Source organism: Ovis canadensis, chromosome 8 (assembly GCF_042477335.2).
Source record: "Ovis canadensis isolate MfBH-ARS-UI-01 breed Bighorn chromosome 8, ARS-UI_OviCan_v2, whole genome shotgun sequence".
In the NCBI taxonomy this organism is placed as follows: Eukaryota; Metazoa; Chordata; class Mammalia; order Artiodactyla; family Bovidae; genus Ovis; species Ovis canadensis.
In genome coordinates, this window is record NC_091252.1 from 63,967,105 (window position 1) to 63,981,353 (window position 14,249).

The following is a 14,249-nucleotide window of genomic DNA, read 5'->3' on the forward strand; positions in this document are numbered from 1 at the left end:
ATATGAGATTACCTATATTTTTATATACAGCGCTACCTATGAACCAAGTCCAAAGTGGGCCATTAAATTCCTGTATAATACCTGTATGGCTTCCCAGGTGGCTCAGTGGTAAAGAATCCGCCTGCCAATGCAGGAGATGCAGGAGACACAGGTTTGATTCCTGGGTTGGGAAGATCCACTGGAGGAGTAAATGGCAAACCACCCCAGGAAAATTCTTGCTTGGAAAATTCCATGGCAGAGGAGCCTGGAGGGCTATAGTCCATGGGATCACAAGAATTGGACAAAACCGCACACATGCATAATTCCTGTATAATTCTCTGTCATGCCATTTTGTTAGAGGCAAAATAATGTTGTCCCTGTATACTTAATACATAAATGATATATAAAGGAAATGGCTTCCATACAATCCTAATAAACATTTATCTAAAGGGTTATCTAGTGTACACTACATAAATTAATAAAGCATATTATCAGATCTTTGGTGATATTGCAGTAATGAACTCTGGTTATTAAGGCACAGGGGGAAAAGTTATGGGAACTTCCTGGAATTCACAGCGTTTTGACTGTTAAGTGTCAAACACACTTTTCGCTATGTATTTCTAAAACTAAATGAAAATGTGAAGTCAAACTTATTTCCACAGCTCCAAGGGAATCACATAAGAAACCTGGTTATTTTATTTTTTTATTTATTTAAAAAAATTTTAATTTATTTATTTTTAATTAATTTATTTATTTTACTTTATAATATTGTACTGGTTTTGCCATACAGTGACTTGAAACCTGGTTATTTTAGATCACTCTCATATAATTATTTTTTGTTATTTTTAACAACAATGATGATAACACTTAAAAAATGGCAAAACAAATTCTAAGGAAAGTGAAGATATTTGGTGAGCTTTTATTCTATTTAAAAATTTTTCACTAAGAAACTAAAGTACAAAAGTAATTTTCAATTGCTTAATTGTCAGTAGTGGGAATATAAATCACACACAAAAAATGTGCGCATGAAATAAACATGTCCCAAGAAACAACAACAACAAAAAAATACATGTAGATTTTGGCACAACAGTATAGACTGTGAACTTTATATCCTAGGTTTCTCTTTAAGTTTTATCTGTTAAAACTTTTAATGTTGTCTTTGCTTTTGCAATGATCCAGACTCCTTTCGGGGCTATTTTTTAGCTAGAAGGCTAGGCTTGCTTTTACATTGCAACATTTATGTTCACTGCCCAAGTGGCTTCTGTCATATCTCATTATTTTTGATGTTCTTCAGTTTTGAAGATTTCTGTAAGAAAAAAAAGATTGAGAGGTCCATCAGAGACATGTATTAGAAATAGTAAAGAAAGAAACTACTTGCTTTCAAGCACTGTTTGTAGGACACTCACCTGCCTGTAAGTTTTTTGAGAACAAGAACAAAATAAGAACCAAACCAAAACAAACAAACAAAAAACCCAAAACTCCAGGAACTAACATTAACCCTTCAAAAACAAAGTAGATATTTCTGTGAGATAATACATTAAATTTGTTAAGTGTCTTTCAGTTTACAAAGTGCTTTTCTTTGTGTTTTAGTTTATACTTATAAAAAGTCTTTTATCTGGTAATGTAAAGTAAAAACCTGACTCCAAGGTGAAGTTAAGAGACTTGCCTAGCAATCACACAGCTAGTAAGAGGCTAGAGCTTGACTGTACTCTAAGAAATGTCCAATTGCAGACCTATCACCTCAGCTGTGACACAATGGCTATGCACTGGAGTCCAAATATAGTGGAGGAGAAAAGGGTACCTATAATGTTAAATGAAAAAAGCCAACAGATCTCAAGAAAAAGCTGTACAGTCTTGAGTTTCTAATAAACATGTGCACAGACTTGACGTTAAGACCTCATATACACCCATGGCTGATTCATGTCGATGTATGGCAAAAACCACTACAATTCTGTAAAGTAATTAGCCTCCAATTAAAATAAATAAATTAATTTTTTTAAAAAGACATCATGTCACACTCTCAAGGAAAGTATGCTACCCTGCACTCTGTCTGTGTTCAGGGAAGATGGATGCTTCTTTCCATTATGGCTTTGTGGAGCATGGGGCATAGGTGGTTTAAAAAAAAATTCTAATGGCATGAACTATAATGGTCGAACAGGACAGAAAACTGATCATTTCTTTCACCTGTGCACTCCTCATTGTACTAGTGATCTACTATTAAGTGCTTAGCCTCGTGGACCTGGAGAGGAACACTCAGGTTGTTGCCCTTGAGCGTTCATTAGCCTATGACTTCCTCCCTACCTCCCTTCCTGCTTCTCCTCTTCCTTCCTTTCTTCCTCCCTTCCTTCTTGCCTTCCTGTCTCCTCTCCTCCCTCTTCCCCTTCTTCCCTTCATTCCTTGTTTCTTCCTGCCTTTTATTACTACACACTGGCTCTATAACCTTAAGGAAGTTACTTAACCTTTGTGTACCTTATTTCCTCATCTTTGAAAACAAGGTGGGGGGAAGGGACAATGCCTATCTTACAGGGTTATGACAAAAATCAAATGAGTCAATAAATGTGAAAGTTTTATATTTTGCAATAAAGAGGTTTACTGTTTCATCAACTGTTACCTAGTTTTACTATCTGTGTAAAATATAAGGACAAAACATGCAATCTGTGATCTCTGGGGAGTTCACAGACTAACTGGGAAAAAAGAAAGGGGATGTCAAGCAGAAAAAAGTGGAATTTCTCCACACATCATGTTAATTCCCCTAACAGCCTAAATTTATTTTCTTCCATCAACTCCCCCTCAGTGCTAAGTGAGGCTGGGGGCTGGAAGGTGGGGTCGGATGAGAGGAAGATCGTCTAGACCCCATGCTCTCTTTGATTTCATTCTCTCTCCTCGTCATTCACCATCCCCTTTAGATTTTCATGTCTTCCTTTTATCACAAACAGCAATAAAACTACATACTGTGGAATATACATTATAGATAAAAGAACACAGGATTCTTAGGCAGTATGCCCAGATATAATCCCCACTTCCACCACGGACTATCTTTGTGACTTTATCTGCAAAAAAGGATAACAACCGATCTCCCTCACAGCTTAGCTTTTCCTAAGGGGAGAGGCTGGGGAGGGCAAATGAAACAGATACACTGTAGCACAGAGAAACAATCTGAAGAACTCAATCTGAATCCTGATTCTAAGATTTACTGGCTGTGTGTCTTGAGAAATCTCTGAATTTCATTTACTCACAAGTGAGTAAGTTTTGGTAGCAATAACAGAATCATAGCATTGAGGAAATATCAAATGCAATAACGGACCTGCAAGTGTTTTGTAAAATGTAAAGTGCAACAGAAATATTACTTGCTATTACTATCTCATAGTCACACAAGCCTGTAGCTTGAAAGTTCAGTCTGTCATCTTGACAGTTATTAGTCTCACTTTCCCTTTTCAATAAATTGATTTAAGATAGTACAGAGTTAAGCAGAAAAATGGGAGGGGAGGAATTAAAATAATTAAATTATCTCAATGTAAAATAATAGGATTTAAACAATCTTACTTTTGGAAGGGAACTTATAAATTGCCTCTCTCTGCCTGAATTAGCCCCATCTTCCACCCAGGGCAGGGATCCCCTCAATGATGCCTGTGCTTTAATGGCCAGCTGAAGTTAAGACACAGCTGATTTCATGTTGAATAGAAACTTTGTTCTTTATTGAATTAAGTTGCAAGAATTCTCAAAATGTGAAGGAACTTATTTTTCTGACAATTATTTAGGTTTTAAAATTCAAATTGATTTAAAGCTATCAAACCTTTTGGCATTCATTGACCACTCCTTTGGAAAATGTCACCAAATTAATTTGGAGGTGATGTTTCTTGCCTTGAATTGAATACCGACTGATTATTTTTGAAAATTCATAATTACTTAGATGATGATGTTAACTGAAGGCTGTGGAATCATGTACACTCAGTTCCTGGGAGTTCAAGCCAAATACTTCATCCACAGAAGAACAGACACAGAATGAAGTTTTATTTTGTTTTGTTTTTCTCTCAAAAATGTGTTCTTCAATAGAATAGTCCTTCAATAGTCAGCGTCTATGTAAGAACAGACGACTGTTTAATCCACAAAATGAAGCTTTAAAAATATTTAAGATTAGATGAGATATTTTTTAAATGAGAGTATTAAAGTCAAAGAAAGTCTCCATTTCATCTGATTTTTGAGGAATCCAGTTCAGGTAGCTCTAAAAATTCTTTCAGTTCAGTTCAGTTCAGTTGCTCAGTAGTGTCCGACTCTTTGCGACACCATGAACTGCAGTACGCCAGGCCTCCCTGTCCATCACCAACTTTACATTCTCTTATCAAGCTGATTTTTCCCAAACAGTTAACTGAACCAAGGCTGGTCATGCCCTGCATTTTCCCTTTTGAGAACTTTGAGTGTCAGTTTCCTCAAACTGCTCAACCTTATGTTGAAAAGTAAAACTTGCAGTAACCACATCTACCTGCTCTAAGAAGCACTTTTTTGTGACACTTTTAGAATCTTCCAAACATATTCAACTGAATTTTCACCCATGTACCCTTCCTCTACTTACTTTCCTTTGGCATCAGTTGTAACTAAGTTATCAGTTGAGAGGGAAAAAAGCAAATGATACAAATTTATTCTTCTCATCTGTGGTGGTTACAAGATATTAGGTCATTTTTCAAAGACAAGTCTTATACTCCTGGTAATTGTTTTTGCATGTTTGATAGATGTTACACATAATCTGTCGAACAGAATGGGAGTCTGGGCTTCATTTCTCTATTCAAGAAATATTTATTGAGAACTGGCAGTAAGCCAGGAACTCTTTTAAATCTAAGGACAGAGCAAATGGATAAAAATTCCTGTCCTCATGAAGCCCACATGTGGGGAAGATGGCCCATAATCAAAATCAAGAAGCAAGGTGTGCAGCATGTGAGATGGCATAAAGGAGATCAGTAGACCCCGATGAAGAGATTACAATGTCAAATAAGGTGTTCATGGGAAATGCCAAGAAGGTAATGGCTAAGGAAAGACCTGAATGAGACAAAGGTAAAAGACATGCAAATTTCTAGGGGAAAGACTATGGCACTTAGAGAAAATAGCCTGTGGTGTGTTGAGGATGGAGTGCCCCTAGCGTTTCTGAGAAGCACCTGGGAGGCCAAGGTAGACAGAAGTGGAGAGACCCCGGGAGGATTCTGAAGAAAAGAGTTACATGATCAGATTAAGGTTTTAACACATTCACTCTGGCTGGCCTGCTGAGAATGGAGGATACTGAGGCAAGGGCAGAAGCAGATTGACTAGTTAGGAAACTAATACAAGAATCCAGATGAAAGATGATGATGGCTTGGACAAAGTTGATGGCAGTTAACTAGGTGAAAAAAAAAAAAAGATAAATTCTTAATACTGTTTGAGGATAAAGCCAATAGGAATTGCTGATGGAGTAGGTGATGAAAAGGGGAGAAGAGACAGGTTGTTCATAATTTTCCTACTGTATTACCTTTCAAAAGTGTCATCAGACTGCAGTATAACAATCGCATAAAAACACTGAAATCAGTTCAGTTACTGTTCTTTCTTGAGAACTTCTGAATCAGACTCTCTAGAGCAGGGGTTAGCAAAGTTTCCTTCTAGAGGGCCGAATTGTAAAACTTTTAGGCTGTACATATGGTCTTGGTCAAAACTACTCAATTCTGCTGATACAGCACGAAAGCAGCTACAGACAATGTGCACATGAATAAGTGTGGCTCCGATACAGTAAAACTTCATATAAAAATTGAAATTTGAATTTCAGATAATTTTCATATGTCAGAAAATATTTTTATTTTTCAACCACTTAAACATGAAAAAAACAAGTATTCTTAGCTTGAGGGCAGTACAATAACAGGCAATGAGATGCATATGACCCACCAGAGGCTGTCAACACTAGTAGAGAGAGAACATCCCAAGAATATGTATTTTTAACATGCTCATTAAATGACCATTTTATGTACAAGAACTTAGAGACTCACTGAGACAAATTTTCAAAGTCATCTGTTCCTTTTTGCTTTGCTTAATTTATTGGCCAAATTAAAGATGGGCCTTGTGAATGAAATAAAAAACAGAATTTATTGAAATAATGGGTAAAAGAAAGTCCTTTGCCAATAAGAATAAAAGATTAGGAAAAAAGGGAAAGGAAATTTAAAATGATAAGATTAGAAGTTATTAATAAGGAAAATTAGGAAATTGGGGAGAGGCTCAAAAGCTCATTATTTTTAAGAAAACTCTATAGTTTCAAAAAATGCATTTACCATTAAAAAGGATCAATTAATGATGTGCATATGACTATATAAAGGTCAAAGGCAAAGACCAACATACAAATCCAATCCCTTGTTCTATCCATGTTAAAATAGTCACTGGTCATTAAGAAAAATATTATTTTTCCATGTGAAAGAATAGCACTTTTCTCTGCTCTGTGCACACAGCTCTTGTCTGCTGTATCAGGTCTGTATCTGGTCTCACTTATTATGAGTTTACACTGTGACATCTTTTTCCTATTTTATAACAGAAAAATGATATATTTGCTTTAATTAGTTTTCTTTCTAGTGTTACACACAAATTATAAAACCATGTGGGGAAAACAATAAAAAAGTGAATATACTTAAATAGATTTGTTAATTATAATCATACTACTGAAAGAGTGATCATCCTGGACTTAATTGATTTTGTTTCTTCATTTTGTATCTCTCAACTTTATCTCTACTTTGCTGCCACCACTTTTGCTGACAATCTTCTTTGTCTCAAGACTTAATTCACCAAAATTTTGTTTCTGAGATGTAAGTAAGCAGAAATTGACAATTTTAGAGAAATAACTTTTAGTAAACTCAAACACAGTTTCCAACCTGAATAGTTAGATCTAAAACTATTAGCAAACACCTTTTAATTTTTTAAGAACTAATTTTTGAAAAAAAAAGTTCATAAGTATCTAGTGAGCATTATGGAAAGTGTGAGTGATGATGAGAAGAGAAAGGAAATGAAGAGTAATATTTCAAACAGGCCATCTCAATAAGGTGTCTTCATCTCATACGCCTAACACCTAAAGCCAATAGATTAGGCAGCTAATCAAATCTCTAATAGATTAACATGTCATGGTTACTATTATGCCACACCAGTCAATATGCAGTAGGTGCTAAACGAAGACTATGATAATATGAATAATTTTCTAGTGTCTACTCTCTGCCAGTCTCATTATATAATTTCATATGAGGCAGGCATTTTTATGTTTATTTTACAGATAAAGAAACCAAATCCCAAAGAAATTCAACATTCTTTGAATTAGAATTCAGTCTTGGGTCTGTCTGGTGGCAAAGCCTACATATTTCCTCTATACGCCACCATCTCGCAGAATGTTTCCCCTGTGGATAATGTTCCTACTGAGGCACAGTCTGAGGAGAGAATGAAGTGGAGAGAAAAGAAAACAAAAAGGTTGCGTTGCCTGGAGAACTGTTTTTCCCTTTCAATATGGTATATAGTTTTGCTTTTATAATTAACATTCTGCTGATGAGATCTCCCATTGGTGAAGGCTGACAAGTCAGATTCTCCATGAAGAGCAAGCACTGCAGGAAATAAATTAACCTCTAGGGAAGAAGAGGGGAAGGCTGTCAGCACTCACACAACTGCCTAATAGGAAATGATGTTTCAGAATTGTTCAAAGAAAGAAATGACTGTGGGTTCTCCTTCCAGGATATTCTTCAACATTTGAACCTTCAAAAAAGAGGGAAATATTAATAGGTTGTTATAAAAGGAAGAGCAGACTTATAATGTTTTACTTTAGGCTGCCAGTGTTTCTAAACTGAAAACCGTATTCCCTGGAAACGTGAGAGAAATGCTACTGGTGTCATTATTTTGTTTATACTATGAAAAATCTGCCCTGATGTTAAGTAGAAGGACAAAAGATATACCAGATTTTTGGATTACCAGTTTGAAATTATTCAATATCTTAAACAATGATTTTCTAGTCTTTAGGAGTAAAGGTAATTATTGTGCTTAAAGTTACATATTACCTAGAATAACAATGAATTATTGAAGGCTGCATTTAATAAAACTGAAAAACAAGGATATATTTTATTATTTCTAAAGTGTCTACCTCTAAATAACATATTCAGTCATTCAGTCAAGGTCTTTAAAATGGAACCCTCACCCTATTTAATTCTCAAATAGTTTTACAGAGAAGTTCCTATGCTTTGATTCCCAACATATAAGTAAAATCTGAAGTTTAGAGTAAACATTAACATTGAACTAAAGCTCAATATAAAGAATTCTTTAGCTTCTTATAAATCCATTCTTTCTTTCTAGCTTCTGCCATGACCTTAATGAAAAGCTTTTCCATGAAACTTGTTTCCTCTTATCTGTTTAATTTACCGTAAGTATGTTTCTAGATGTGGTGAATCGTTTCTATGTGAGTCTTAACTTAGAGATGAAGGTCCTAACTTATAGTGTCATGACTCTATGATATCAGAAAAGACCATCTAATCACATGCTTTTAGAACTGATAGGACATCAAAATTAGCTGGGGCACCTCATTTTGATGAGGGAAATCTAATTCAGAAAAATGAAATTTCCTGTGAAAGGCTGTACAGCTAGGATGTACAGCGCTGGGACCAGGCCTTACTATACCCGAATTTTGTTTTCTGGCCCAGGGATCTTCTCATTACTTGACAAGTCTAACTAATGGAGGATGAGTCATGGCTTGGGTTTAATATAAAGATGTAGGGTAATTAGAATATAGTTGGAGCTTCAAAAGCAAGGAAATTCCATTAGAGAATGTTGATCAGAAGAGTACAAAATTTACTCAGTAGAGAACATTTACATGGGGTAAAACCAAATATATAAAGGAAAAAAGATAACCATCTTTCTGTTTAGCCAGTCAGATCACCAGAAGCAATCTCTGCAATTAATGTGTGACCTACACAATAACCAGATCCTTCTCACAACTAAATGATAATCCTCTGATATTATCATTTAGTTTGCTCACAGTCATGTCCCCTTTCCAAAGGCAGCTGAACCCAATGATGGACTGCAGCAGGCGGCATGAAAACTTGGCCCCCTTGTCCTAACACAGGACAACTCAGAAGAGCCACTCCAGTTCCATAGTTCCCTGTGCCATCAGCTGAGGTCTTTCTTGGACTCTATTATGATTTCACTTCTCTGTCTGCCCAGACCGGCTTTCATTCCTCAACCTATGTGTTGTTCCACAAAGCAATTCTTAATAAACTTTCCATATGCAAGTCGACCCTGGAAACTGGACATGAAACAAGTAGCTCAAAACAAACACTTGTACTTAACACATGTCATGTCTTCAAAAATAGTGCTGTCACTGATTAACCGTGGAAACTCTGCTCTTCTTGAGCTACTGCTGCTGAGGTAAGGAGGGGGAGGAGTCCTTTAGGGAGGCTCAAGGCTTCCATGTCTCTGCAGGATCGCATTGCTTCAAAGATTCAGAGGATTCAGTGACACATCTCCAAAAGCTTTCTAGTCACTTTCCATGTACATAAGATTCACAGAGGCCATGAAATTCCCAAGAGGATAGAGTTCTCAAAGGGAAATACTATGGACAGAAACTCAGAGACTATAAGAGCCATATCAAGTGGTCAGAGCCAGCATTTTGCAAAATGTACTGTCAGGAGGCAAAATTTTCCTTAGCCATCAACTCAAAAATATCCAGACACTCATTATAATAGCCATAATCCAACTGGAGTGTATTATGTACCGTACTAATCTTGGGCTTCTCAGGTGATGCTAGTGGTAAAGAACCTGCCTGCCAATGCAAGAGACTTAAGAGATACAGGTTCAGTCCCTTGGTTTGGTATATCCCCTGGAGGAAGGCATGGCAACCCGCTCCAGTATTCTTGCCTGGAGAATCCCATGGACAGAGGAGCCTGGCCAGCCACTGTCCGTAGCATTGCAAATAGTCCGACACTGAAGTGGCTTAGCATGCAGGCGTACTAATTTTAACCTATTTTATCTCATGTAGTCATTGAAATAGCCTGTAGTGTAGCACTATTATTAACCCAATTTTACAAATAAAGAGATAGAGATGTTAGCAAATTGTTTGTGGTACACAGCTGGTGAATGCAGTAGCCAACGTTTAACGTTTAGCCTTAGGTCCAGAATCCAAAAGTTAACTACGTAATCATCCTACTTGCAGAGAACTGTTCTTTTGGTAATTTATGGACAATAAAATGTGCAGACTTAATAATAATGTTCCCTAAATAAGATATGGGCCTTGTCGAACAGGCAGAGTGAATCGAGGATCCAGAGAGGAAGGTCATCCCTGAGACCTGGTGAGGTATTTTCATCAGTTTCTTAAGCAGAGAGGAGCTGGGACTGACAGCACTGATCCTGTGGTAGAATTTCCTGTGCTCCCGGCCGCAACAGAGCAAACTCTCATTACACAATGTGTTCAGCCATTTAGAGCGAATCTTCTAGTCATCTGTAGTGAATTTCAAAATAAATAATTCCCTTCAGTATAATTATTAGATACAGATCTGAAATGGTTCCACTTCATCTAACTGAAAGAAGAAGGTCTGGGTGTCCAGAAGGAGCAAAACTGGAGAAGCAGCTCCCCTGTCTTAATAAGGTTTTGTTTGGTTTTGCTTTGTTTTCTCTGTGATACGCTGCAAAGACTCTAAAACTGCCATTCTCACCCAAAGAGAATTTACGAAATGACTGACTTGTGTCTAAAATTTGAAAAGAGGAGAAAACCCAGAAAAAGTATGATTTGTCCATCCTGAACCATCAGGTAGTTAATGAATATTCACAGACGAGCTACTCATTCAAAGTACAGTAAATGTTAAATATAGATCCAAAGGGGCTTCCCTGGTGGCTTAGATGGTAAAGAATCTGCCTGCAATGCAGGACACCTGGGTTTGATACCTGGATTGGGAAGATCCACTGGAGACGGAGATGGCAATCCACTCCAGTATTCTTGCCTGGAGAATCCCATGGACAGGGAAGCCTGGTGGACTATAGTCCATAGGGTAGCAAGAGTCGGACATGTCTGAGCTATCAACACACACATAGATTCAAAAGCCTATTTTTACTGAAGAAAATACATGAAGTTTCACAAAACAAAAGTGAATTTTGAAAAATTATGTTTCTGCTTTACTTTTGTATTCTTATTATGGAACTGTCATACAATTATAATTCACAATGAAGATAGACTCTACAATTTATTGTAATTTCAAATGGGAAAGCAATAGAAAATATTGCCCAGATACACATACTGTGTAGTTTTTAACTAAATTCTTGTTGAAATTAATGTAAGAAAGCAAATTTCATTTTACTCTCTTGAGTAAAGTTAGTAAGTCTCACTTGCCTAGGACCATCACTTTAATTCCAGGTCCTCTTTTTTCTTAAACCATCACTAACAGGCAATAGGTTCAAAGCAGTTCCTGCCCTGGTCTGTATCATACTCTGCACTGATTCATTCACAGCACAAACCTGGAGCTGTCATATAGCATCCCAGGAAGATTCACACACAGAAGATCAGATAAGTTTTCCAGTGATTGAAACAAAAACTTTGATCTCAGCAATTGTGTTATCTGGTACTTTTTAGGATCCATAATCTTAAGGAAAAAAACAGTTTCCAATGAATTAATAATAGCCTGAGACTCAGCACACTGCAGCCAATTTTCGCTGCAGTAGTTGTTTCTTTTATAGTCACACTTGGTTAGTATTTGAAATTTGGAGGAATTGCAATATGCATGGTTTTCAAAGCCCTTTACAGAATTTCATTTTTATCATTCAGAAAGAGTCAATGAAAAGGTAATAAGAAAAACTCTATGGGATATTTTTATAGGAGTGTCAGAAGCCAGTAAGTTAACTACATGAAAGAACCCAGATTGCACAGTCAGAGTTTGAGCAGAAACACTTCAGAGACTTTATATCTAGTATTTTGACTTTTCCATGCCCTTGGAGGAAAAAAGAGTGCTGGCTACAAAATCAAATAAGGAGGGGAAAAGAACAAACCGTATGCTTAAGCATAATTACAGTTTCAATTTTTCTACAAACGAAATGTGAAGTTTCAAAGATAAAGTGTAACAGAAATTGAGCTTCTTTGGTGTGTTTAAAAATATTGCCAAGAAAGAAAATTCTCATTTCCTTTGCTAACTTATCCCAGATTTCCACAATATGGAAGTTAGTCTGGGTAACTTAATTGAATGCTATCAACTTCTTGACAAGTCCATTTGCTCTTGTTTTGCTTCTAGTAGAGATGAAAAATATCAGAACACCGTCTCTATAAACTAAATTATTATAATTCAAGTCTGCATTAGGCTACCCATCTGACACTTTTTAAAATTAAAAGCATCTCAATTATCTTGACCTCTTCTCAAGCTATTAATCCTTCTTGTTAAATCTAGCAAACATTTAGCAATATTATTGTCATGATAATACAAGCAGTATTAGAATAAAAACACTTCCTTGGGCATGAAAATCATAAATGAGAAGAAAAATCTAATAACAGCAAACAATGAACAGATCTTTTATCAATGTGAGTGTTTAATATTATGCTTCACTTAAAACTAAACTTCAGTGAGATTCACAGGTCAGGGTTGTTGCTTTGACTGAGTCATATATTCCAAACAAAGTGGTAATAAGAATCTGTATATTTTGCCTTTGTCATAAATGTAGTTGAAACCAGTATCACAGGCTTAACCAACCGGCGGTTGCATCGGTACCTGTTACTGCAGTTGCCTCAGTCTTTTTCTTCTCTTTCTCCAGATCAGCCAAATCATTTTGACAACCAGCTCGTACTTTTGAGTCCAGACCAGCTTGATTTGAGTACAGTTTCTTGGATCTGTCTACGTGGACACTCTGAAATGACACAGACCAGAGTGATTGATTTTACAAGTAAATTATCGGTCCAAAATAAATGCTTCCTAGTGTATGACAAGGATACTTATCATATGGCGAGTTATTTCTGTATATCTGAAATCAAACAGTCCATATGTCAAAGTAGGTTACAGATTATATCTTCATCAATATACTTTGGTAATCTAGGTGTTGAATTTTTGAGGCAATCTAAGTGATTCAAGTAACAAGTCCTCTCAGACACAGAATATTATCTTCAAAACCCATTTGTGTACATTACTTTCTTATGAAGCTTATCAAATATTGTTTACTTCATTTTTATTCTTAATAATTTAGTAATGCAGGCTTTCATTATGTTACATAATTATTTATTGTATAATGAAGAACAGGTTTCACTTCTGTATTATCTACATCTTTTATATTATAAAACTAATCACAATATTTACTTTAAAATAACCCACATTTTTATCAACATTATCCAAGTATGACAAAGCTTCTCTAGTCAATTTTAGAATGGTAATTCATCATAACAATGAATTATTAAGGTAAAACATCAATGGACTCTAAAACACATCTCACATATAAGAAATGTCATAGTGTCTGATGTTGCCCTGACATACTGTATGCTTCAAAAGAATCATCAGATAGGAGCAAGTGCTAAATTGAATTTTCAATTTAAATAAGAAATTGAATTTTCAGCACATTGCTCCTTACTGAAATTCAGATTAGAAGTTTTTCAGTTTGAATATGATTACAAAATATTCAGAGAGTCATGGAGTCAAAAGTAGCCAATCAATTTTGGCCATCCATACTAGCCATTTTGGCTCACTAAAGAGTAGGATGATGAACAACTTTCCTTAGGTTCCTCTTATAGACTGTATACAGCATTGAATTCATTAAAACTTCATTAAAAGCTTGAATCAAAGGCTTTTGAAGTTTGGGAAGAGCCAATAAGGAAATTAGGGTCCATCATAATTAAACAATATACCCAGATTAACAGAATGAACAGTGCCAAGCCTCAGGGATATGTCTCCCAACCCTTAGTCCAGTGCTCTTCCATCACTCATTGATCTAGGTATTCACTCAATGGACTAGTTGTACCAATGGCTGCAAGTCTTGCTCCTCTCTGTATCCATGTCCTTCCTGTATGATTTTGCACTGCCTTCTTACTCTTTTGATTTGTCCATGTGACTTTTGCTAGACCAACAGGAAATTGACACATGAGACACACAGTTGAAAATGCTTGCACAATTGGTTTTATTCATTGGTGTCTTTCCCCTACATCATGAGAACATGCCCAGACTAGCCTTCTGCAGGTTGAACAGGACAGAAATTAGAGTCAGGTTACCCCAGTCATCCTGGTTGAGACAACTAATGGCTAGAAGAGTCTTAAATATTTGGTCAAACCCAACCAGATCAGCTAAAAC

At 36.2% G+C, this 14,249-nt stretch overlaps 1 protein-coding gene across 3 annotated transcripts in view; it reads right to left on the reverse strand.

Annotated features, from left to right (window-relative positions):
• Nucleotides 1-705: 705 nt before the first annotated feature.
• Nucleotides 706-14,249, reverse strand: part of THEMIS (thymocyte selection associated) — a 211,223-nt gene continuing 197,679 nt past the window's right edge. For all 3 annotated transcript variants that reach the window (XM_069598350.1, XM_069598352.1, XM_069598351.1), the window contains 2 exons: nt 12,690-12,825; nt 706-1,285 (listed from right to left, as the gene is read on the reverse strand). In XM_069598350.1, coding sequence (XP_069454451.1) covers nt 1,254-1,285; nt 12,690-12,825 — 168 coding nt within the window. In that variant the 3' untranslated portion in view covers nt 706-1,253. The remainder of the gene's footprint in view (nt 1,286-12,689; nt 12,826-14,249) is intronic.